Here is a 25,519-nt window from a genome sequence, read left to right as displayed (position 1 = left end):
CCATTGAGAACATCTACCATAAACGTTGCCTGGGCAGGGCGAAAAGCATTATCAAGGATGCATCTCACCCTAACCATGGACTTTTTACTCTCCTCCCATCCGGTACATGCTACAGGAGCCTCCGCTCCCACACCGGCAGACACAGGAAGAGCTTCTTCCCTGAGGTTGTGACACTGCTGAACCTCTCGTCACAGTGCTAAGCAGTATTGCATCCGTATTGTACTGTCTCAGTACTTGTATATTTGTATGCTGTAGCACTTTTTTTATTTGCAGTTATTTTGTAAATAACACTATTCTTTGCATTTCATAGTCATAGTCATACTTTATTGATCCCGGAGGAAATTAGTTTTTGTTACAGTTGCACCATAAATAATAAATAGTAATAGAACCATAAATAGTTAAATAGTAAAATGTAAATTATGCCAGTAAATTATGAAATAAGTCCAGGACCAGCCTATTGGCTCAGGGTGTCTGACCTTCCAAGGGAGGAGTTGTAAAGTTTGATGGCCACAGGCAGGAATGACTTCCTATGACGCTCTGTGCTGCATCTCGGTGGAATGAGTCTCTGGCTGAATGTAGTCCTGTGCCCACCCAGTACATTATGTAGTGGATGGGAGACATTGACCAAGATGGCATGCAATTTAGACAGCATCCTCTTTTCAGACACCACCATCAGAGGGTCCAGTTCCATCCCCACAACATCACTGGCCTTATGAATGAGTTTGTTGATTCTGTTGGTGTCTGCTACCCTCAGCCTGCTGCCCCAGCACACAACAGCAAACATGATAGTATTGGCCACCACAGACTCGTAGAACATCGTCCAGCAGATGTTAAAGGACCTCAGTCTCCTCAGGAAATAGAGACGACTCTGACACTTCTTGTAGACAGCCTCAGTGTTCTTTGACCAGTTCAGTTTATTGTCAATTCGTATCCCCAGGTATTTGTAATCCTCCACCATGTCCACACTGACCCCCTGGATGGAAACAGGGGTCACGGTACCTTAGCTCTCCTCAGGTCTACCAATACCTCTTTAGTCTTTTTCACATTAAGCTGCAGATAATTCTGCTCACACCATGTGACAAAGTTTCCTACCGTAGCCCTGTACTCAGCCTCATCTCCCTTGCTGATGCATCCGACTATGGCAGAGTCATCTGAAAACTTCTGAAGATGACAAGACTCTGTGCAGTAGTTGAAGTCCGAGGTGTAAATGGTGAAGAGAGAGGGAGACAAGAATTTCTAGTCAGATGCTAAATGCATTTCATTGGCTTTGTACCTATACAATGACAATAAAGTTGAATCTAATCTAATCTAGGTGACGAGGCTGCACCCAAGAACCGGAACTCATCTGCCCTTCTCTAGCCTGGAAATGGAGATCGTCTGTGGAACTGCACTGGTGCTTTGGCAGAGATGTGTTGAGTCAAGGCAACAGACACAAAGTATCCAATTTTAGGACTATGACTAACCTCATGCAATTGATGGAGGATTGAACTATTGAAGAAGCTGGTGTGGTGACTGAGAAAATGAAAGAGAAATCTTTTCAGGAGTGGTAGTCTATCTGAACCTGACCGAGTTTGTCAGTGCTCAGACGGGGCGGAGAAAGACAGAACAAACAGCTATCAGTTCAAGAGACACTGTGTCAGTCCCTACTGGATGCCTTCAAAGCAGTGTGAACAATATTTACTAATAGTGGAACAAGAAAAAATGTTTTCTCTTATCTAATTAAAATTATTCAAAGAGATAAATGGTGTAATTGCTAGTTTACACACATTTAAATATAGAGCAACAGTGTTAGCAACAAGACTGTGCACAAAGTACATCAGGGAGATGATTTGCTCATCTCACGTTAGCAGAGCTGCTCTGAGTGCTGCAGCCTACCCAAAGGATAGTCATTCTCTTTCTGCTTCCTCCTTTAAAGAAAGAATTCCATGCACTTAACGAACTCCCTCTTCATTAGTAAAGTAGGCCCTACTTCAGAGCGCCACAGGTCCAGTGTTCAATTCCTGAAGTTAGCCCACTTCTGGAAGAAAATTATTGGTCTGATAGAGATAATTCTGCTCTGCATTTTCAGCGTTTTCAAAGTTCAAAGCAAATTTATTATCAAAGTGCACATTTATTCAGAATTATGCCAATCGTGCTTCCATTTATTTGATGTGCAGTTAACTGATTATCTTACAGACGTGTTCCCCTCACTCTTTCCCACATAAAAGATAGTCTCTAGTCATCATCCACCACTTGTCCATTCTTGCTGATCGTTGTGTTTAACATTCATTAACTTGCAACACACATTCATAGTAGCCAGTGAAATGTTGAGCCACTTTAAGGTTCTTTGGGGCTACCTTTCAGTTGGCAATGAAAACCTTATAAAATATCTTGATTAGATTACTGTCAAAAATAAGGAATGTTTATATATACTGTTCTCAAGTGAAGCTTTAAACTCTGGGATTATCCGGGAGACACAGCCTTACCCTGAACTTCAGTGACCAAACAGATGCAATATTCTAGAGTCAGTTCTGACCGTGGTTCCAAGACACTTAGGACAGAATACAAGGAAAGCTCATCCAAATAAAATGTTTTCAGTGATCTTCAGTCTCTCTTTCCACATGTCCTTTTCTACCTAAAGGATTGCCATCTCTGCTCTGGAAATGGTAGGCAAATTGCTTGATATAGTTATAATGTCATGATCTATTGCTTCGCTACACTCCTGCTGTGATGAAATTAAGGTCTATTTTCCAAAGAGTGCAACATTACAGAAGAACTTTGTTTTTCTCCCCCTGCTTCCTGCAATTGTCAGGCATTTAAAACTTAAAGCCACTACTAACTCCTACTACCCCATCCCACCTGGCCACTCCTGTGCCTTGATCCTTTAATGAGTTGCAGTCAAAAGGAGGCCGGGGTTTCACATAACCCATAGAGATATTAGAAGCTTTCTCATTTGTCAGCACAGCGTCACAGATTGGTATTCAAAAATAAAGGTACTTATTTCTTGCACAGAGGGTAGTGGTAAAAATCAAAGAAACATAGGCAGGAACAAACAAAAAGTACACAAGCTGGTGACTGAAATTTTAAATAATACTTAACAAAAGAGATCATGAAATTATATTAGTATTTAAATCAAAAGTATGTGGTAAAAGCTTAAGTATGTAAATGTCTCATTACTGAACTGCAATTTTCCAAAAATCCCTGAGCAAAAACAACAACACTGGAGTTGCTGTAACATTACCTTGGCAACAAGCTTCTCGTTGGATTGCCAAAAAGCACCAGGTCCACTAGCAGGCAACACTGGTTTGTCATTAAGCAAGAAGTCAGCTCTCTCCCTCCTTTTTGTTCACCCTCTTTCTGAGCCAAACAACTCACTTTAGTACATTATTGATCGAGCAAATTCTCAGAGGCAACTGGTAAAAGCATGTGGGAAAAGAGTATTGTTACCATTGTGGAAATGCACAACACCAGAGAGAGATTAAGGACATACCAAAACAAAATTTTACATTTTGATAGGGTTATGGTACCAAGTACATGTGGGTGAAACAGAGAGGCACCGGCACTTAGAGGTACTTGCATTTCCGTACACACAATTATTCAGTTCCTACATTCAGGTCATAGATAGAGTCAATGCCAATTCTTTGTAGATCAATGTAGCCAATTCTATTCCACAATAACAACTCTTTACCCCACCCCACACTTGTAATATCTAAACTCACACACAATCCCTGCAAGATTACAAGCTAGCTCAGGGCTAGCACACTAGGTTAAAAAAGAGCTCTCTCACCCGGTTATCATACACCTTTTTCAGAGCTTCATATCTGATTGACCCCTGGAAGATCACACCTTGAAATGAGTTGTGTTTATCGCTAGCCACCAACTCCACACAGACCATTTCTCCTTCTCCCACAGACATGTCACTGAACACCTGTAAGGAACGTAGGAGAAGAAAAGTTTATGCAACCATCACAGAGGTAACAAGATAACTGGTTCACACACAGTGAGTGACAAAATAGAAGTTAAAATCCTGATCTGGTTCTGTTAACTGGATTACACAGGACACTCACATCCAAAACTTTTTTAAAAATCTTCTTTTGATAGGCTCAGCTATGGACACTTCCTTCTGAATTGAAATCATACAGCTACTCAAAATATTGTTAACTTGGGGTACATCAGAATTTTCACTGTTCTATGGCATTGAAGTTCAGCTGCATATAAAGTAAACAGCAGTAATAAAAAAATAGCAAAATCATTAGTGTGACTTTCAGCCAAAGTGTTGAGCATTTTAATTAGAAATGCACCAAAATTACCCTTTGTAGATCACTTTGATGTTACAAAAATATATTGTAACATTAAGGGAGGTGAAAGATCACTTGCCCTCCCTCAAATGATTAGAAGCTTCACAGATACATTTAATTCTGTCATGTTATGAAACCTTTAATATTTCAGTTAAGACAGGGGCAGGGAGCAATATTCTTTGTAGAAAGGAAAATATAATGAATCACTATCCTAAAATTAATTTCTTTTTTTATTTTGGTCATCTGCCCCAAAGTCTCCTTTTGTCAGATTTTGTTTGGTGAGATTTCCAAGGGTCTTTTTTTCTGCTTTCCAAATTACAGACACAATATAAACACAGGTTGCTGAAATAATCACAAAATATATCTGCAAACTGACAGGCCTTCCTCCACAAAAACGTGATGCAGCGGATGGGATCAAGGCCGTAAACCATGTGACTGACTCGCTGAGCTACTCAACATATTTAACATCACAGGGAGAGACTGGAGTAGAATTGCTTCCGATTGGACAAACAGAAGAGTAATACTGACTGGGGTAAAGGTAAGCACTCTGTCCAACTACAGTAAGCTTTGGGTTGGAGAAGAAAACGTCATGAAAATACTTGACTTACAAGAAGAAACAGGAGGTTTTTTATTATGTTCCCATTCCAGTAGTCCAATCATATACAGTGTTCTCAAGTTTCTGGAGTACTATATGACAGTTCATGTATTTGGTAAGCTATGGCAATCTATGGCCTTTTGAGGACAGCTATCGAGGGAGAGAAGGAATTCGGGACTGAAGCACCGAGGTACATATAAAGGCATTTCTATGTGGATAATGCTCTTAAATCATTTTCCAGTGCAGAAGAAACAGTCAGTGTACTGAAAGCAATGCAAGACATGTTTACGCACGCTAATCTCAGACTGCATAAAATGGCTTCCAACATTGCTGAGCTCATGCAACATTTCCCATCTGAAGATACGGCTAAAGTTCTACAGAATCTTGGTCTTGGACCTTGGATGGGGCCTTATCACTGACACCTTACATTCCAGGCTACTAATACCAAAAGGCCCTTTAAAAGTCGTGGCAAGCTATTGACCATCTTGGACTTGATGCTCCAGTCAGTATCAAGGCACACTTCATGTTAAGAGGGTTGACCTCCGACACTTGCAGATGGGATGTCCCACTCCCTAAAGAGAAACAGGAGCAGTGGCAGCAGTGCTGTTCTTCTCTTCAGCATCTTAGAGGTTTGAAGATTCCAGGAACCTACACAACAATTCCACTAACTACAACTCAAGAGAAAGAGGTATGCATCTTTTATGCCCCGTCAACTAAAGCTATTGCTGCTGTTACAGACCTGAAGGTCACAGGCACTGCTAGATATAGCAAGGTTGGATTCATCGTGGGTATGGCAAAATTCACTTCAGCAGTACAGTAACTCACCCAATCGTAATTCCGAGTTAGTACCATGTCACTTCTCTGCTCATTAGGCATTACTATGAGCAAGTATGTCACCAGTGCTTATAATGATTGAAGACCATTGGTTGAATAGCAAGACCGTTCTCAAGACCAGTCTCTGACACTACAGTATTCTTTTACCAAAGACTTAATGAAATGGTCATATGACTTTTAGTTTCAATAGATACTGTAAATCCGACATCCTGTGGATACCAGGTGGGGAGAGTACTGGCCTCTAGAGCTACAGTTCGTTTTGTATAAACATCACTTTCTGTATGTAAGCTGTTTTTTAATATCATTTCCTGCGTGGGTTAATTGGGATTCAACTGGAAGCACATGGTAGAAAGAATCTATCTCCATTCTCTCTTTATTTGCCCTTGAAACAGCAATATCTCTGAGTCTTAAGCTTTGTTAATATTGGTAAACATTTAGTAGATATATTTTGAAGGAAATATTATGTTTATTGCTTGTCATTATTAAGATATTGTTGCATCACAAGCTTACACTTCATAAAAAAGGAGTGCTGTGTGTGTGTGTGTGTGTGTATGCATTACACTGGTTAACACCAATTGTGAGAATAATTAACATATTGGTATATCCAGCTGCCCAATGATTCTGTACTGAATTTAATATTTATTTTACTTATCTTTCTGCAGTTGCACATTAAGATCTCTTTAAAAACCTTGAAGGAAGCTTCTGTCTCAGGTGATACTTGAGAAGGAGTTTAACTCACTGCATAGCTTTGTATATCTACACTGCGAGTGCAGTAGATACAGTGAAGAGACACTAGGACATGATAATTAGTAGTTCTCCCTCTCCCTCTCCCCAGAAAACTCTTTGATCCTGTGTTTGTTGAACTCACAGCATCATTAACCAATACCTACACTCACCACTCTTGAAGCAAGGTTTGACCACATTCCGTAAACTAAGTAGCAACTTTAGAGCAACTTTATCTAACAAAAGATGAGCTGGCATTGGAAAGAGTCTAGAGGAGGTTTATGAGAATTACTCCACAAATGAAAAGGTTAATATATAAGGAGCACTGATGGCTCTGGGCCTGTATTCACTGGAGTTTAGAAGAATGTGGGGGAGAAGACCTCATTGAAACCTATTGAATATGAAAGGGATAGATACAGTGGATATGGAGAGGATGTTTCCTGTAGTGGGGGGAACGAGGACTGGAAAGTACAACCTCAGAATAGAGTGATATCCGTTTAGAACGGAGATTAGGAGGAATTTATTTAGCCAGAGGGTGGTAAATTTGTGGAATTCATTGCCACAGACATCTGTGGCAGCAAGTCATTGGGTATTTTTAAAGTTCAAAGTAAATTGATTATCAAAGTGCACATACATGTACATTCCTGAGATTCATTTTCTTGCGGGCATACTCAATAAATGCAATAGCCATAATAGAATCAATGAAAGACCACACCAACAGGCTGGATAACCAGTGTGCAAAAGACAACAAACTGTGCAAATATAAAAAAGAAAGAAAATAAATAAATAAACAAACAAGAAATATCAAGAACATGAGATGAAGAGTCCATAGGTTGTGGGAACAGTTCAGTGATGGGGCAAGTGAAGATATTCCCTCAGGTTCAAGAGCCTGATGGTTGAGGGGTAATAACAGTTCGTGAACCTGGAGGTGTGAGTCCTGAGGCTCCTGTACCTCCTTTCTGATGGCAACAGTGAGAAGACAGCATGACCTGGGTGATGGGCGTTCCTAATGATGAATACTGATTTCCTGTGACAACACTCCATGTAGATGTACAAAGGTTCATAGGTTCTTGATAGTCAGGGTGTCGAAGATTCTGGGGAGAATGCAGGAGAGTGGGGCTGAGAGGGCTAAGAAATCAGCCATGCTGGAATGGCAAAGCAGACTCGATGAGCTGAATGCTCTAATTCTGCTCCTATGTTTTATGGTTTTATGGTCTATCGCAGGTTCTATTGCACTCTCTGCACTGAAATGATGGAAGCCACATTAGGTCTAATTTGGGGCAGGTTTGGCAAGAACATTTCACAGAATCACTGCTGAGAATCTGCAGGAAACTGACGCCTCTGCTGCTGAGAACTACGAGGACACCAACACAGTATTAACATTGGAAAGCTAGCAGCCAGAACCTCTCACAGCAAGTTCAGGATGCCACATTTGAACAAGCAACACCCAGAAGAAATCTGTATGACAGTTTGGCTCTCTCTGCTAAAAGGGTTTACATCAATGCTCTAATAAGAGACAAACTTTGTGACTTTGGGCCATTGTGATTGACTTTATCCTTTCTTCCTGAGGTGTCTTGGTATATCTACTTTACACTGGAATCTTTATTCCTTTCACATTACCACCTTCCCCATATGGTGTGCCCAAGTACAGATGCAGAGAACGATTAAACTTTAAAGAGCCTCACTTCGTTGCAGGTGGAAATTAGTTGAAGAAACCAGACCCATCCTCAGCCTGAAATTCACAAGGAGTTGCAACTGGGTCGTCATCCCACGGGCAGAATTTAAGTAATGACTTGAGAGACTCCAAACAAATCAACTACTGAATGTCACAGCTGCACTAATTCACATTGGGTAGCATTCCTCACAAAGTCTTCCAGTAAACTTAAAAGAGACATTACCTCTTCAAAACTGTCAATCATGAAGAAGATGTTTGGATAACTGATTTTGGACTCTTCTCCTTTACTATCCATTGGATGCTTGCTTGGGGAAGCAAATACTTGCTGTTTACAGAAAAAAAGCAAGGAGAAACAATTTCTAACATAGAAAATGTAGCATGAGCATAATGCATGAGATATTGAATTTTATAAAGGTCTAACGGCAGAAAAAATTAATAAAACATATGAAACTGTGCAGGCCTATGTAAACCAGTGTTGTGAGATCCACACGTCACTATTCATTATCTTCCAATTACAAGGAAATTTGTGATGACATTGTACACCATTTACAAACAGGTTATACGACAGCTACTTATTAACCAGGCAAAATACCTTTTGTGCATCTACTGGTAACTTGCCCACTGAACCTCCTGAGGCTACCAACACAATGTAGCTATTGGGTTGGGAAAATGTTGACTTTTGTTTACAGGTTGGGTTATTCACTGATTTACAGTGAGGAAAAAGAGTTGGGAGAAAGAAATCGGATTTAGGCCAAAGTGGAAAGAGTGAATGAAGCAGTAAAATAGAGATGTATAATATGTACCATTTGCTTCAAAGCATTGTGTCTTTTCATGAATGTTAATTACAGAAACAGGGCTGTTTTTATGTGTTTCAAAATTACGCAAATGTCAGTTTTAGCCTGGACTGAAGTTCAGTCAGAGTCAAACATTCAATGTTTTACTTCTGGTCAAAGCCAGGCTTGGAAGAAACTGTTGAGGACAATCAGAATTTGATGTATTCCCTTGGGTAGCAATGAGAAAAAAAAAGGCAGTTTAGAATGAGGTGATATTTTGAGAATAAGAGCATTCCTCCTAAAATGTGTCTGTTGGATTGGCAAAGAATTAAATTTACATTTTCAGTGTTTCAGGAGTTTTAGAATTTACACAAGCAAGACATTATAAAAAAATATCATCCGAACCATCAAGTTGAGGCTCCCCATATTCACTGGGGACTCTGTGCAAAAGACAGTCTCTAACCTGGGATTTCTTCTTATGAATGTGAATATCTCCTCCGTCTGAGCGTGTGCACACAGCACACGTCACTACGTATTCCAGCTGTAGAGAGAGAAATACAGGTTTGAGGAACAGCTCTCAGCCTCCGTGTTTCTTGTCCAAGTGACAGTCTGCGGCACACTAATCCAGACAATGATGGAAGTTTATTTGACTATACAGTGCACCGTGCACCAAAACAAAATGGTGGAACATTGATCAGGTCAGCTGGAACCTGCAGTATTTCCAGTATCTGCAGTTACCAGAGCCACCTTGAATCAGGCAATACTTTTCTCCCTACATTCTACAGCCCACCATACCACAAAGCCTGCAGTTTTCTTGACTGTTAATTTTATCTAGGCTAAGATGATGTACTGTTCAGTCTTACCCTGTTCGGTCAGGCCCTAGTTGTTTCAATTCACTCTTTCACTCCCACTGCAAGTTGTGGGCCCTGCTCGCAAACAAAACCTGCCACTAGAGGGGGTTCTGCAGCCAACCAAAGTGTGGATGTTGCGATAAAACTCAAAAATACCAGGAATTATCTGATTTAGCTTTGCCTCACTGGATGCCAAGAGAATTTTGGGAATGTAGATCAGATCAGCTAAAACGATGCATAGATAAATTGAAGAAACAATCCAAACATATCAGCATTTTGTTAAACCAATCAATCTGAAGTATTCAACTGGCAACACAGTAAACACAGAATGGCAATAGGGCCATTAAACAACAGACAGCAAAAATCACAGGCACCAACAGTGAAATAGCAGGAATATTAAATAGGTTTGCTTCAGTATTTTTCACGTATTTTTCATGTATCAGGCATGATACAATATTTAAAATAAAGGGGAAATTTTACATCAAACTCAACAGATCAAATAATACTGGTACAGACAGATTGCATAAGAGAAATAGTGGGGGCTCATTACTCACATTTATAAATCGAATAAGGTAGAGTGGCAGAACATTGATGGCTCGTTACCATTTTAACTCAATTCAAGTTGTAAGTTAGAATACTTACATACCAGCCAGATAAACATCAATAGTGGTAAAATATTAGGAGCCTTACTATAAAGAAAAGATGCAATAAAATCTAGTAAAAAATGACATTGCTAATGCATAAACACTAGGATCTTAACTTGAAGTAGACAAGATGTGAAAGAAGAATAAGGAATAGAAAGCAGAGGTATTGCCTAACCAAAAGCAATAATGGGAAATCAATTATTTTGGGAATTAGGACAGGGACTGCTGATTTCAAGGTGACCTGAGGTTTACAGAGACCAGGTTATTGGAGGTCTTTGTAATGAAAATGTCCTGATGCAATAAAGACATTGAAGGATGTTGCAGATTTCAGCAGCAGTTGAGCTGAGGCCATGCTCAAGTTAAGGTTATCACAGTGCTAGGCGGCTAATCTCCAGGTCAGGTGACAGACCATGATTGTGAACAGTCTGAGTCAATTCCTGCTGATTCATGGTGAGCTGGCGATGAGGGAAGCAAACTCTCTGGGCTTTACTTGGAGGTTTTTTTCCTCATCCAGCACTCTGCTGAATAAACAGATGAACCATTTAGAGAGTGTCAGAGATGATGGATGGTTGAGCTGGAGGGAGAGCTAGCCTAGAGACTCAGACTAAATTGTGGTAGTCCCACTATAAACTTGAATGCGATCAACTCAGCTGGTTTCAGAGCAGGGAGAACATTCCTCTTCAGTGGACTGAAATACCTCAACTTCAGCAAAATTAAATAGACCAGGAAGTGTAAGGTCTTTTAACACAAAAATCTAACAACACAGCAATAGCTTAGTAGAAACTGTTTAGAACAATTTCTAGCAATGCAAATTGAGGACAATCCCTGACATTAAGAAACTATCCAGTCAGAATATACCTTCTGCAAAACGAGGTTCAGGTAGACACTCTCCTCCCAATCAATGTCTGGGTCACCAAGACCAGGCAACTTCTTGGAATCTCTGCGGTAAACTTCAACTTCAACCTAGCAGTTCACCAGGAGGGAGGAAAACAAATAATTCACATGTTCTTACTTGCAGAATAGATAGAATATCAGATCAGCATTAAATCATGTTTCATAATAATAGAGGGAAACAAGATCAGCTTTGCTTTACAAGGTATTTAGCCCTCTACTGAATTTCAGTAATTAGATTTCGGTCATATTGTTGGACATCTATTTTATAAACCAGGAACACATCAGAATTCTCACTAAATCATGATTGGAATTCCTTAGAATAGAAAACATCAAAGCTCAATGTTGAAAGTGTATACTAATGTTATATTAGAATAACATAAGGAAGTGCATCTTAAGGCAATAAAATGACTTGGACAAACAGAAGAGTGTTACTCCGCAGGATATAGATCACTGAAGGTGGCTGCACAAAGTTCATGGCTTTATTTAACTGATAAAGAGTAGAACAAAGAGAGAATACTGAATTTGCACTAAGCCTTAGTTCATAAGTAAGAGCAATGTAAGATTCCCACCATCGGAAATATAAAAGCATTGGACCCAGGGCAGCAGAGACTCTGCAAGATGTTGCCGGGGTGGTGCTGAGCAACCAAGATTCATTCCTTCCACCATCCTCCCTGACTGACACACGGACTCAAGCTCATAAAGATTTATACCAAAACAATCACTTTTTGGCAAGCTGGTACCTAGAGAGCATAAAGGGAATGACAATGGGAGACTAGATAAATCCTTTAGTTGGATGAATGCAGGATTTCTCTAATAGCCGCTGTTGATGCACAGCCTGTAAATTAAATCTGTTTGGAACGTAAGCTTGGAATGGTGGTATTAAAAACTTGACTGGAATTATTGATCAGAGATAGTGGGGTTACACTGCTGACTCACAAAAAGCATTGTTGCAGACTGTTCTGCATATTAAATCTATGCAGGCTCTTTGAGGATGCTGTCCAAGTTGCATGCCATCTTGGACAATGTCTCCCATCCACTAAATAATGGACTGATTGGGCACAGGAGTACGTTCAGCCAGAGACTCATTCCACCGAGATGCAACACAGAGCGTCATTGGAAGTCATTCCTGCCTGTGGCCATCAAACTTTACAACTCCTCCCTTGGAGGGTCAGACACCCTGAGCCAATAGGCTGGTCCTGGACTTATTTCCTGGCATAATTTACATATTACTATTTAATTATTTATGGTTTATTACTGTTTAATTATCTATGGTGAACTGTAACGAAAACCAATTTCCCTCAGGATCAATAAAGTATGACTATGACTATGTAAGGGCAACCCACTTAGTCCTACCATCCTGCCTTTCCCCAAGGCACTACAAATTCTTCCCTTTCAGAGGGGAACTGGATAAGTATGTGAATACAATATTCAATCTGCCTCCATCACTCCAGTTCCTAATCGCACACCTTACGCTACCTTGTAAATCACTTTCATTCCTCACAGGTTCTTTTCCACTATCCCTTGTATCACCCTGCAGAGGGCTGCCTTGTTGTGGGAATTCAGTCACTGTGTTCATTCAAAACAGAGATTGACAGATTTCGGGTCATTGCTCAAATCAGTGCTTACTGGGATAGCTGGAAAATGGCACAGATGTAGAAGACTGGCCACAGTCTCGATGAATCATGGAGCAGATCACCGGAACCCCTCTCGCTCTTTTGTTCTCTTGAAGTATTTTGCCACCTTCAAATTTTGGAAACCGTGCCCTGAACACCTGAGTTCAGGCCATTAATTTGTAACAGGAAAAGCAGGGGTCTTAATAGCAAGTCTGGAGATAAGCCTCGGTAAACCCACCAACAGTTCAAATAAACCATTCTCTATGTTTTCCATTTTCCATCCATTATTACTTCAGTACACTTTAGTCCATGGCCTTCAATTTCGATAATAAACTGAATCAGGTTTATTATCACTGACTTGTATGTAGTGAAATTTGTTTTGCAGCTAGCTGCACAGCGCAAAAACATAAAAACTGCTATAACAAATTAATAGTGCAAAAAAGGTAGAATGATGTCGTGCTTTTGTGTTACTTTATCAAACTCTTTTTTGATTGTGCTCGTTCACCACATCAATCACATTTCTCATTAAAAACAACTAACCATTTTAATAAATCCATCCTGTTTTTCCATAATCAATCCATTCCTGCCCAAGTAACTGTTAATTCTGTCCATCTTTATAGTTTCCACCACGACTGACAGGCCTGCAGGTTACTGTGCTTTATCACAATTCCATAACTCTTGTAATTCTCCCATCCTCATGCACCGCCTCCATGTGTTCCCTCAGCAACCTTTGGACTGGGTGATGTTCCTCACACAGTACAAGCATCCATCCCAGGACCTCTGTTCTATCCATTTTTAGCCTACCCAACACACCAACTAGAACTTCCTTTGCCGAGACCGATTTAGAAAATACATTTCCACTGACTCAATGGATTGGAAGGTTTGTGAGGAAGCAGGATTTACTTAATGTTTCAGACATAGTTTGGGAATGAAATTAGTGTGCTTGGTCAGAATGGAGGTGGTGAGCTGAAAGGCTTACTCCCACACTGACTCTTTGTTGCCTGCATCCAAATCCCAAAAAGTGACCACAATAAGGTTCAGCCTAGAAGAATTTCAGAAAGCACCCTAGCAGGCCAGCAGCCTCATCTCAGCAAGCGGCTTTACTGAAAGTGAAAGAAACTGAGTGGATAGGCTCCAGTCTGATGATCATTCATTCCAATTCTAGAAGGTTCCCTACATTAGCTTTGTTGGACGCACAAGCTTTGTTAAACTGCACACCCAATGTCTTGTCGAGTTCTTTACATCTCCCAGGTAACCTAAAAGACATCTGGAAATTTAACTGTGGTGCATTCTGCTTTATCCTTAGAACCATTGTTTTAATTTATTATCCACAGAATAACTAGCACCAGGTATTCTTCTGTTAGCTTCTTACAACTCTTCTCTGAGTAGTTTTGTAATCCAATTTTCTGAAGAAGCAGACTCCTGGCTAGAAATTACCTCCACCTTAGTGATGAATCCGTTTCATTCTGTCGGAGGTAAGACCATCATTTAATGCTAAACTATAATCCCACTGGTTTACTGGCGCAGTTCACAGAACAGTTAAGAACCAACCATGTTGTTGGATCTGGAGAGAGATCCAAGCTTCCTCTCTCTGTCCTTTCCTCTCCAGTAAACTAGACGGATTTTTAGGGACAAGTTGGTAGATTCATGGCTTGATTGCAGATGCTGATATCTATTCCAGAATTTTGTAACTATTTGATTTTAAACTTTAGCTGCCTGAGTGGGTTTCAAACTCACAACTCTGGCTACCAGTGCAGTACCTTAACCACTCTGCTACTACAACCATGAGGCCAAGCTACGTATGGTATTACTCTGCAGCAACTTTTTAATTCCATATACCTGGATAACAAAATCAAGAATATCAGTGCTAAAAGGGCTTGATTTCACACACTGTTCCAGCTCCCACCCACCCACCCTCTCCTCGAAAGAATTTATATTGATAAGGGTGTCACAATCCAATGAGTGACACCGCCACTCGCTTCCCTCCATTCAACACCAAACAATATCCTTCCTCCCTCATTACCCAGCTTGTATTTCACCAATCAATGGAAATGCAATTCCGATAATAACAGAGGTGATTTTTTGTGGTGAGATGAGTAGTAGTGGGAGTGGTGGTGATTGAGTTCATTTCAATACTAATTAAATAATTATGATTAAGATCATCGCCTGGTCAGAGTAGTCATTTTTCACTTATATGCAGATTGCCTACCAAGGCATCACAGACAAGCTGAAGTCTCCTCCATCCAATGTTCAAACATGCAGTAGGAATCTCTGATTGCTAAGACACCCATTACCTTAGGCTGACAATGGTAGCCAACTCTCCTAGCCTACAGGGCTCAGAGCCACTTTAACCTATGCTTCAACAACTGACCCCATCAAACATGACTCCTCCTCAAGACATCAGCATGCTTATCCCCACCCTACCCGTCTTTCCACAATGAAATTTAAAATCTAGTTTCCAACTTACCAGCAACTCCCACCCGCCTCCTCCAGCTAAAAGTTGGCTTCAGACTCAAAATTAGTATTAGATTGGTTCCCAGCTAGAACTTAACATTCACAAATATAAGTGGAAGTGAAATTAAAGAGCCCGAGCCCATCCAACACCATATCGCTGATGTTTGCTCTCTAGAGGGACTCTGTCATGAAGCAGGAAGTTGTCAGATATGATAGCAACAGCCAGAATGTTAAACCCATGACTTCTTTAACAGATCCATTTAGTCCAAACAGGACGCACTAAGAAAGACCTCTGATGGTTCAAGTGGTTCATGAATTTATAGGGGAGGAGTAAAGGGCAAATGGTGGGTGAATATTTAAAAAGAATAATAATTAATCAGAATGTAACTGAGCTGATATGCAGTTGAACGATTGTGCCCCGCAGTTTAAACCCCTTAAATAAGGATTGGGGAATCCTTCAACATTGTTTCACTTATAATCTCTGCTGATTCTTTTGCACTTTCCTGGTGAAGCTGCTTAGCAGCAAGGCTTCTTATGTGACGTAGTTTGCAATTATTTGCTTTACAGTCCTTTCCTGCCAATAGACCTGGGGAAGTATAAACCAGCAGCAATATCACACTCTCAAATGATCTTTCATCACCATTCACTGGAGGCCTGACCAGTACATATGTGTACCCACTCCAACGTGTCATGCTTGGGGCTTGAGCATTTTATGCATGTGAGGAGATTATCGTCATTAAGCAGTCAGGTGATGCACCTTTCCGGTCAACAGCCTGAACTGCACCATTCCACAGCTGGGTTCAAAGAACCAAGATGCTACTCTGCCAGTTTTGATACTAGCAGGCAGCAAGAGTGTGATCCTTTTTAAAGTTAAAAAAAAATCACTGAACAGACTGTCACACCAGGGGCCTCATTAAACACATTCAAATGTTTGGGTATTTTCTTACTTGCTAGAAAATAAAAATAAAACTGCATTTAGCAATTATTGAGTTGCTCCACTCCTATTTGCTGATGATTAGGTGACATTTCTAATTTTGTTGCTACCTATTGCTTGAGATGTAGTCTTCAATAATTCACAATTGACAGCTGAGGCTCCAACATGCTGAATCAGGAGCTTATGGAGGTCAATTTTGGTTGCCATGGAAATAAAGCCATCATCTCCAATTTCCTGGAAAGAACAAAATTCAGCCACGCAGCAAGGGCTTTGGTTCAAAAGGTTGAAATTTGTGGTGTACATTAGTTCATCATTTAGAGAAGGCAGTTCAACTGTAATTTGACAATCTTTGCGCTACAAAACATCTGATTTGAGAATTGCAATGCACATGCAATTGATGGGAGCACAAAGATGAAATGAGTGCATTTCTCAGCCTGTCATCTTCCCTTACCTCTGATACCCCTTCAGCTATGCACAGGAGGCTGGCCAGCCGGACCCAGAGATTTTTGCAAAGCCTTTTCACATAGTAATCATGCTTCACGCAAACGGAAAGAACACGTTTCTGTTCTTTGTGAACAAAGTGCCAATAAATATGTAGAGACTGGCAGTGGAGGTGTTTAGATTTATCCTAAAGGAATTGGTGAAGGGTTTTTGATCTGTAAAATTCACTGTTTCTCTTCCCACAGACTCCAGTATTATCATATTTCCAGCATTTTCTGCTTCATTGTAGATTTCCAACATCTGCAGTTCCTTTCTATATTTACAGATGATCATTAGCAGCACTGAATTATAAACAAAGATCCAACCTAGTTAAACCCTAAAGTAACAACCCATGACAAGTCACAGAAAGAAACTGAAGGTCATGGGTCAAAGCAACTTGTTCCGACTCTGGATGAATTAGCCTTCATCTTAGCGTCCTGGAATTGGTTTAGTTCAGGATCAAAATTGTTCTAAACTGCAGAAAGTGAGCAATCTTAATAGAATGTATACAGGCTGAGGTCAGATGCAGGATTAATTTTCCAGTGCAGCTTCATTAACTTAGTTCCTGTATTCCACATCAAAGAGTTTTACAATAACTCAGCTTTCACTTCCTGTGGCCATGGTGTGGTTTAGTGAACACAAAACCTGCTGATCTTGTGTTGTCCAAAATAACTCACTAATTTGACATGAACCTTCCATTTTTTGGTTCCTTAATATTGTCATAGCTGGGGGTGATAGTGGGGATCAGTTCCCACTACCTATAAAATGCTCCCAATGGTGTGCGTCTTAAATAGCCTCTGACAACCAAGCTCACGTGTGGCTTAGCTACTAAGCCCGGCCGAACCATCTCTACAGACAGGAGAAGGGGCAAAGGCGGGTAGTTGGTACCTTAAAACCAGTTGTTTTGGGCAGATGGGGTTCTCTACTGTGGTTGGCAGCTCATCTAGAAGGAAAATTCTGATCTCATACCTCCGCTGCCTTGTGGCTATACCCACTCACGGGGAAGGCTTTGGGAGTTAACCCTGAGGGAAAAATCTGGAACTGGAGACCCTCAGGCAGTCCTACTTTGAGTTCAATACTGACTGGCAACTCTTGCGACGTTGCTGGTGCCAAACTGTATCGGCCTCTGTCGTTCCTTTAGGTTCGTCAGATGTGTGGAGAAGGGGAGCTTGCTGCATGGTCAACAGCTTGCTCTCCATATTGTACTGCCCAGGCCTGTGTATCTAGACAACTAGGAGAAAACATCCATGGTCGACCCTGACAGACAGAGGCCTCAACTCTATTCCTTCATGCTTCTACCATCGGTTCATATGAACCCTGCTATAAATTATGTCATAAAGTTTATTGAAGCCAGAAGTTAAATTTAGGGAATCAGAAAATTTAATTCACTCGCAGAACCTTGTACCTCCTCAATTTAGAAGGAAAACATAATATGCAAAATTTCACAGAATCTCCCTCCAGTTGTTCCCTTTCACAGTTCTACAAGCCCACCTACAGTTTCTCTCCTTTGGTACACCATTTTCATCTCTCCTTCCACCTGAATAACTAGGTCTACCACCCTCACTCACCTGGATCCATCTGCCCATTACCCAGATATCCACCTACCTGGGTTTCTACTCCTTTCGGTCACCTTTCCCCATAACCCTCAGCCATCTTGTTCCATCTGCTCATTATCCTTTACCAGCCTCTGTCTCAACACCCCCTCCCACTGCCCCACCTGGCTTCACCTGCTCATCACTCCCACTCATCTGGTTCCACCCATCACACTCAGTTCTACATACTGCGCCTTCCCTCTGCACTCAGTTCTGATGCAGCCTCGCAACCCAAAGCATTAGCCTCTTGCTTCCACAAATGCTCCTCAACTACTAACCCCCCTCCCTCCCTCCCTCCCTCACTCACTCACTCAGCCACCAAGATTTCCAGCAGTTTATTTGTTGTGAAGAGAATTGGTGCATGAATGCCTCCCAAGGTTCAAAATACTAGACCCTTTTGGGTAACTGGGACACAATTAGGCACCTGACTCAGGGCACGATTGTGGAGGAAATCATGAGTCAGTATTACTGTCCAGTGACTGGCAAATCGCATTTCACCATAGGCTCAGATCCATGCCAGAGTGAAGTAACTTCCCCCATAGAAACTAACTAACGACAAGCCTACAGAGTCAGATCACCCTGCCCTAAATCCTCTCCGTTTGCAACGACCAGGGATGGTGAAAGCAAGAAGGAAGCTACACCAGAGTTTTTGTCTTTTTTCTGTTGCACATCACGCCAGCAGACCTCAGTAAATTCCTAACACATGTAAATGTACTGTACCTGGTGAACTAAGCTGATCTTTATCCACATTGCTTCAATTAATTATCAAGATCATGAACCATGGAAACAAACTTCACAACTTCTTTGGTGAGAATGTGATCTGGCTATGGAAATGTTATATTACGAACAAATAGATATCTTTGACCTGAAAATAAATGGGTAGCAAAGAATGACTAGAGAAAGACACAAAAAATGTCTCGCCGCAGCACTTGTATTTAGAGCTCAAATTCCATGGAGTGCATTTCCTGGGTAATGTACATATTGTCCAATACAAAATAACTGTACTTCATAATGGAACTAATTAACATCTATGGCAGAGAATTGTACTGTGGCCCATTGCTCAGCTCATGAATAATTATTATTGTACACTCACTCCCTGGGCAATTACTGCTGACTTAGAATTTCTGCAGTGCTGAATTACTCGCTGCTTTTAATGGATGGGGGCAGAGTCAGGGAACTGCTTTGGGGCAGGATCAGGCTCTGAAATTAACCTTGCTCAAAAAACCTGGAAGTATTGGTGTAAACTCAGAGGCCTAGGGAATGAGCATGGGTGGGGGGGGGCGGTGGGAGGCAATGGTTTATGATTCACAAGGTTTAGTGGAAGTGTCTTTTTTTTAATTGTATTTGGCATATCAAACAGGAAAGTTGCAGAGATACACCACTGGTCTACACAGTGGAAAAAGAAACTACAAGCAGTGCATTATATCTTAGGGTCACACAGCATGAAGTTGGAAATGAGATCATGTTTGGTAGCAAGCTTGGGTACAATATTTCGGGTCGCCATCCTAGAATGCTGTTTTGTGTATAGCACCCAAACACTGCATAACATCATTAGGGACCCTGACAGCAATACCGGGTTCTCTTTTGTGAAGAGCATAAGCACAAGGACAGTTTGCTCACTGAGACCATTCTTTTTGAAGGGGATACGAGTTCTCTATCATGAATAGCATAGAAGTTATACCTTTATATTTCACACTTCTAAGGTTTGACTCACAGGAGAGAGCAAGTTCCTTTATCCAAATGAAACGATTATGGATTTACATAAATGTTGGTCGACAACGTGCCCTCAAGACCCATGTTTTTACATCAACAGCAGCAAACCTGACAATTGTACGAGGATGCAGCTTCTTGTAAAACCCTCAAAGTGACAATAGCACAAGTAAACAACACCCTATTCAGAAGGTAGGCTTCAAGGGCTTATAGTGGGCTTCTCCAAAAAAAGGAAACTGCATGGAAGAGCTTCTTGTGCCTCGAAGAGTAAATGTTTGTAGTAGAATACATGATGATTAATTTTCAGACAGCTGTAAAGTCCCACAAAGGGCCTCCAGGGAATCTTAACATACTGCAGTTTTGCAAAATATAGAGCAATGGAATTGCCGTCTTGGAGATGGATAAGGATTTGGTTCCATCTAAGATCAATTAAGTGGCTGTCTTTGAACTTCAGCATCAGAAAGTCTCCTGTGGACAGGAAATTAAACCCGATTTTAGAAGTGCTACTCAGTCATTCTGCTCAGGTCTCCTGAACATGAAAGCAAACCAGCTGGATAGCCAGACACAATTCCCTCAATAAATATTTATGCATCTTATACAGGAAAACCAACAGTTAAGAGGAGGTGACTTAAGTAAACAGCAAATTAAATACATTTGTATTGTCAGGATTTACCAATAAAGGAAAGTCAAAGGCTTAATTTTTTTTCTCTCTATACAGTATATATTTTTAAAGAAATAAATGTAGGTAACTATCCTTTATTGATGCTGCTTTGATGCATCAATATGTTGTTCTATACATGAGCAGCCTTTAAGAAGGGAATGTATTGATCTGCCGACATGACAATAGCTTCATGGAACTGGCTCCCATGCTGGAGCTTTGGATTCTGATACTCATTCTGCAGTGATACATTCCTACACATTCCTTCACAAATGAGAAAGAAAGCTTTTAGTTAATATGACAGCAGGCGTACAGATTACTTAACTGAACCTATAGGAGTCAGTAGATATCTAGTGGTCTCTTCCCCTTGTAGGCTGCAGCAAAAATATAACTTGACTGGTAAATTATTTTAAATGGACATATCCAATCAATCATAGATAAACTACTTGAAAGAGCAGGCTTTGACAGTTCAGCAAGTGGTCTTTCCTTCTTCAGTTTTGTGCACAGAAAATTATTGGATACATTAGTTGAAGTATGAGGTGTGACTCAGTTGATTACACACTTATCTCTAGATCAGCTGATTGTGGGTTCACCCAACCTCATACGAGCAGAAACATGACCTCTAACACCTGTCTCTGGGAAGTCCGGGGATACAATTTTTCCAACACTATGTTTAATAGCAATCACATCTGTTCCCTCATGTGGATGCAAAAGATCCCATATAAAAATGACCAACATTCTTTCTCGTATCTAAAAAGAAGTTTCTTAGTCATCAGGTTACAGTCATTGGGAGCTTGCCATGCTTGCTCCTACATTTCATGTACTCCATAAGTGACTACATTCAGAAGTGCATCGTTGGCTATAAGCTGCATTGGAATGCTTTGACAAGGACATGCCACAAAAATATAGCTGTCCGCCTTTTCAAAATCTCAAGTGTCAAGTCCAAAAAAATGAAAAGTCCACAGCAAATTAGCTGCTTGAGAAGTTCAGAAAAAAAACAAGGCACAAACTAATTAATAAGACTTTTTTTTTTCTAAATTGATTCTGAATCTGCTGTGCATACCTGCTTCCCATCACCGCTGTCTGGACCAGCAAAGGTCAACTTCCGACGAACATAGAACAACATGTCGTCCTGTCTTGGTGCCCACTTCTCCATGAAGTACGTTGAAAACATCCAAGTCCAAAAGACAATCCGATCATCTTTGAAGCAGCCTATCAGCAAACAAACAGTTTCTTAAACTGAAGCTTAAATAAACATTTTCTTGTAGATCTTGTGTAATCAATCTCTGCCAACGGAATCATCTAACTGTTTTCTTACCCCCTTGAAATACTGTTTGCAAATTACAGTTCACTGTTCTGGACCCATGACACAAGTCTTGCAATATTAACTCAAAATAAGTGAAAGAAACAAAGTCAACAGGGTTGCTGAGCAAAAGTAGGTAGAAAATATGGTCATAAATTTTGATATTAACTGTTTCACTGTATTTCACCATTTGAAATACTAAATAAATAGATTTGAATAGCTCTGAGCACTGCATTGAGATCTTGCCAATTTAGCAAGCATTATTAGTTTACCACCACATCCTTAATTCTTAATTTAAACATAAAATTTCTCCACTGTTGAAGCACTGCTAGACTATAGTTTCATAGTGTATTTACTGAACAGCACTGGTATCATTTTAATCGACTTCAATGACTGTTGTCTGGCAAACCAATTTTACAGATATATAGTGTTTGAAATCAAGGCCAAGCATTTGACTCTGTGACTCAGTACATTAGTAAGTCAAACTTGGATCCACAAAAAGGTATTAAAAGGCTACTAGGTTTACACTGATGATTTATTACTATTGTAAGTTTTCAGATAGTAAGAAGATATACTATTTCCTGCAGATCACCTTTACAGGAAGTATCCATGCCAATCAACGAGCCAAAGTCCCTTTTTGAGTGCTTGGCAGGTTGATGTACACAGATAATGTGCAACCATTGTGTTGGTGATTTTTGTGTATATTCCATTTGAAAAAAAATATTCAGGAAAAGTTCAATGCTATCTTCCGGGCTCTATACTTCCAGTAAGTTTTAAAATATTACAGAAAAAAGATGCAAAGTGAAAAGCATGGCATGTGGTATTAATGGGTTCTGCTTTTGTAGATTTGCCTGTTGATAGGGAGGACATTGGTGGGGATCCTTCAGCATTTCGGCAGACGTTCTACTCCTTGAGGCAGGTGGTAAAATTCCATCTTCTGTAAAACATACTGTGCAACTCTACATTGCTACCATAGAGAGCAACCTCACACCAGCCATTACTGGCTGGTTTGGTGCAGCATCTTCTCACAAAATGCAAAAACTACAGCAAACAGTCAGGACAAGAGAAAAGGCCATCGGATGCAGTCTATCACTGCAGGACTTGTATTTGTCCAGGACAAAGAAACAGACAGGAAGAATCATTGAGGACACCACAACAAACTGCCTTCTCCAAAAGTTCCCTTCTTGAAAGTGCTATAGAGCTGTTAAAATAAAATCTTCACAGGCAGTTAATCTGATCAACCATCCTAGCTAGACTCCACCACTCTCCTCTATAACCTCACTCACTGCACCATAAGCTCTTTAGACCACTTTTTATAAAGCTGTTTACATTGTAAGTGCATGCTGGTACTTATAATTCATGCACACTTCTAATGTGGATTTATTGAGTATGCCCACAAGAAAATTAATCTCAGCATTATATATTTCACCACACGTGCGCAGCTTTCCGGTGAAAATGATATCGTATCTGTTAAATAGGGGCCGTGGACAATTCTGATTTGATGGAGAATGGATGTGAAAGCACAGAGGAACATCTGGAGAAATTTCTGAAATGCCCGTTTGCTGCTGTCGTTACAGTGTGGTCGTGAATCTTTCGGAGGGTAGGCCTCAAAATCCCCGGCCTTGCCTGCTGTTGGCGACCGAGAAGGAGGTCGAATCATTCAGACAGAGATGGCGCTCAGTACTCGGTGTCGGAGAGCTGATCAGAGCTCGAAGTTTTCGGATGACTCAGAGTGGGATTGTGGTCGGCATGGCAGGGAGAGTTTTCTTCCTTCTCCTGTCTGCGTGAGATGTGGGACATTTGAGAAACTTTGAACTTTACTGTGCTCACGGACTTCTTCATCAAGTTATGGTATTGTTACACTGTTTGTAACTATATGTTATAACTATGTGGTTTTGTCAGTTTTTTCAGTCTTGATTTGTCCTGTGTTTTGTGATATCACACCGGAGGAAATATTGTATCATTTCTTAATGCATGCATTAGTAAATGACAATAAAAGAGGACTACGTGTCTTCATAATCATATATGGTGATATATATGTACTTTGACAATAAGTTTACTTTGAATTTTAATTCTTTATTCTGTATAATTGTTGAATGCTTTTGTTACATGCTGCACCAACACACCACAGCAAATTCTAATATGTGTAAATATGTATACTGTATATATATATATATATACAGTATACATATTTACACATATTTATTTGATATATATATATATATCAAATAAATCTGATCCTTGATCTCATTGAAAATACAAAAACATCAACTCTATTGAAGCTAATTTACTTGTGAAATAAAGTCACGCATTGAATGCAATAAATTAGTAAACAACAGATCGCATAAATTCGACTGTTGCCATGGTTGTCTCAGCTCAAGTATTCCAAATCTACACTGAAAATGGTACAATGGGCGGAAATGACTTGTAGGAAATGTACCAAGTGATCCACTTGATGATAATTTCCCCCAAGCAGAATCCTAAGCATGTTGAAGTCAGCAGTGGGGAAGCACAATGCCACAGTGTCACGCTGATTTTAGATGGTAAGCAGGATTGTAAACCTGTCAATTAAGAAAAGGAATCAAAATTCCGTCTATTTTATGCAATGAGCAGACGTGTGAATTGTGTTTTGGAATTACTAGAGAGTTAGGATGTACCATGGAAGTTACAGAGTACAACCCTATACTTGTCCGAGTTCCCACAGATTGCTATTTTTTCCCAATACGGGAACATATGTACATGCAAATATTTTCACATATCCGAAGGGGCTTCTGTAGCCCCATGTGCTTCACCTTTTGTCATCCAGTACGGTGGGGGGCACAGGGAGCTGCTCCAGACTGATCCTCTTCATCTTTAGTCATCCAGTACAGGGGTGGGGCGAGCTTCTTCAGCCCAATCTTTAGTCATCCAGTATGGTGGGGGGGAGGTGCAAGGAGGGAGGAGGATGTCTTAGTAAAGCGACTTCTGTAGCTGGCTAGTCCGTTGGTCCTAGAGACAGGCAGCAGAGGGTTCTACCTGGCGTGACTGCCTGACAACATGTAGGAGGTATGTCCATGTCTGGCTAGCAGTGGAAAAAGAACACACAGTGTCCATGGTAACATCAAGGTACTTTGAGACCATTGGAGAATAAATGCCATCCTTGAAGACGATTGGAATGTGTTAGTTTAGTCTGTGTTAGCAATGATTTGTCTGGTTTGTGTTTGTAATGTGATTGTACATTATATTAGCATTGTAGTGGTTTGAATTTGTAATAAATTTAGTTTTGTAAAAAAACTGTTTCCTCACACACCATGCCATCTGAAAATACCAAATTATCAGATTTCCACTAAAGAGCAATTCTGTCAGTGGTTAAGGCTTCCAATAAAGCCAAGAATGCAAAAGGATGAATAATGTATTTCTTTTCGACTAGAGAAGTTCCAGCCTGTCCATCCCAACCAGCTCCATGAGAAAAGACTGCAATTGATAACAGATCAATGAGAATTCTAGTGTATAACAAATCTGTAGAAGGT

The 25,519-nt window shown here is 40.4% G+C and overlaps 1 protein-coding gene across 2 annotated transcripts in view; it reads right to left on the bottom strand.

The window, feature by feature from the left end:
• The window catches only part of kiaa0930, a 101,073-nt gene that overhangs the window by 27,363 nt on the left and 48,191 nt on the right, over positions 1-25,519 (bottom strand). For both annotated transcript variants that reach the window (XM_072267825.1, XM_072267826.1), the window contains exons 2-6: positions 21,771-21,919; positions 11,231-11,335; positions 9,341-9,418; positions 8,328-8,429; positions 3,767-3,907 (exon numbers count right to left, since the gene is read on the bottom strand). In XM_072267825.1, coding sequence (XP_072123926.1) covers positions 3,767-3,907; positions 8,328-8,429; positions 9,341-9,418; positions 11,231-11,335; positions 21,771-21,919 — 575 coding nt within the window. The remainder of the gene's footprint in view (positions 1-3,766; positions 3,908-8,327; positions 8,430-9,340; positions 9,419-11,230; positions 11,336-21,770; positions 21,920-25,519) is intronic.

The sequence above is a fragment of the Mobula birostris genome, chromosome 9 (genome assembly GCF_030028105.1).
Source record: "Mobula birostris isolate sMobBir1 chromosome 9, sMobBir1.hap1, whole genome shotgun sequence".
In the NCBI taxonomy this organism is placed as follows: Eukaryota; Metazoa; Chordata; class Chondrichthyes; order Myliobatiformes; family Myliobatidae; genus Mobula; species Mobula birostris.
The sequence above is the reverse complement of the archived record's forward strand: the minus strand, read 5'-3'. Positions and strand labels throughout refer to the sequence as shown.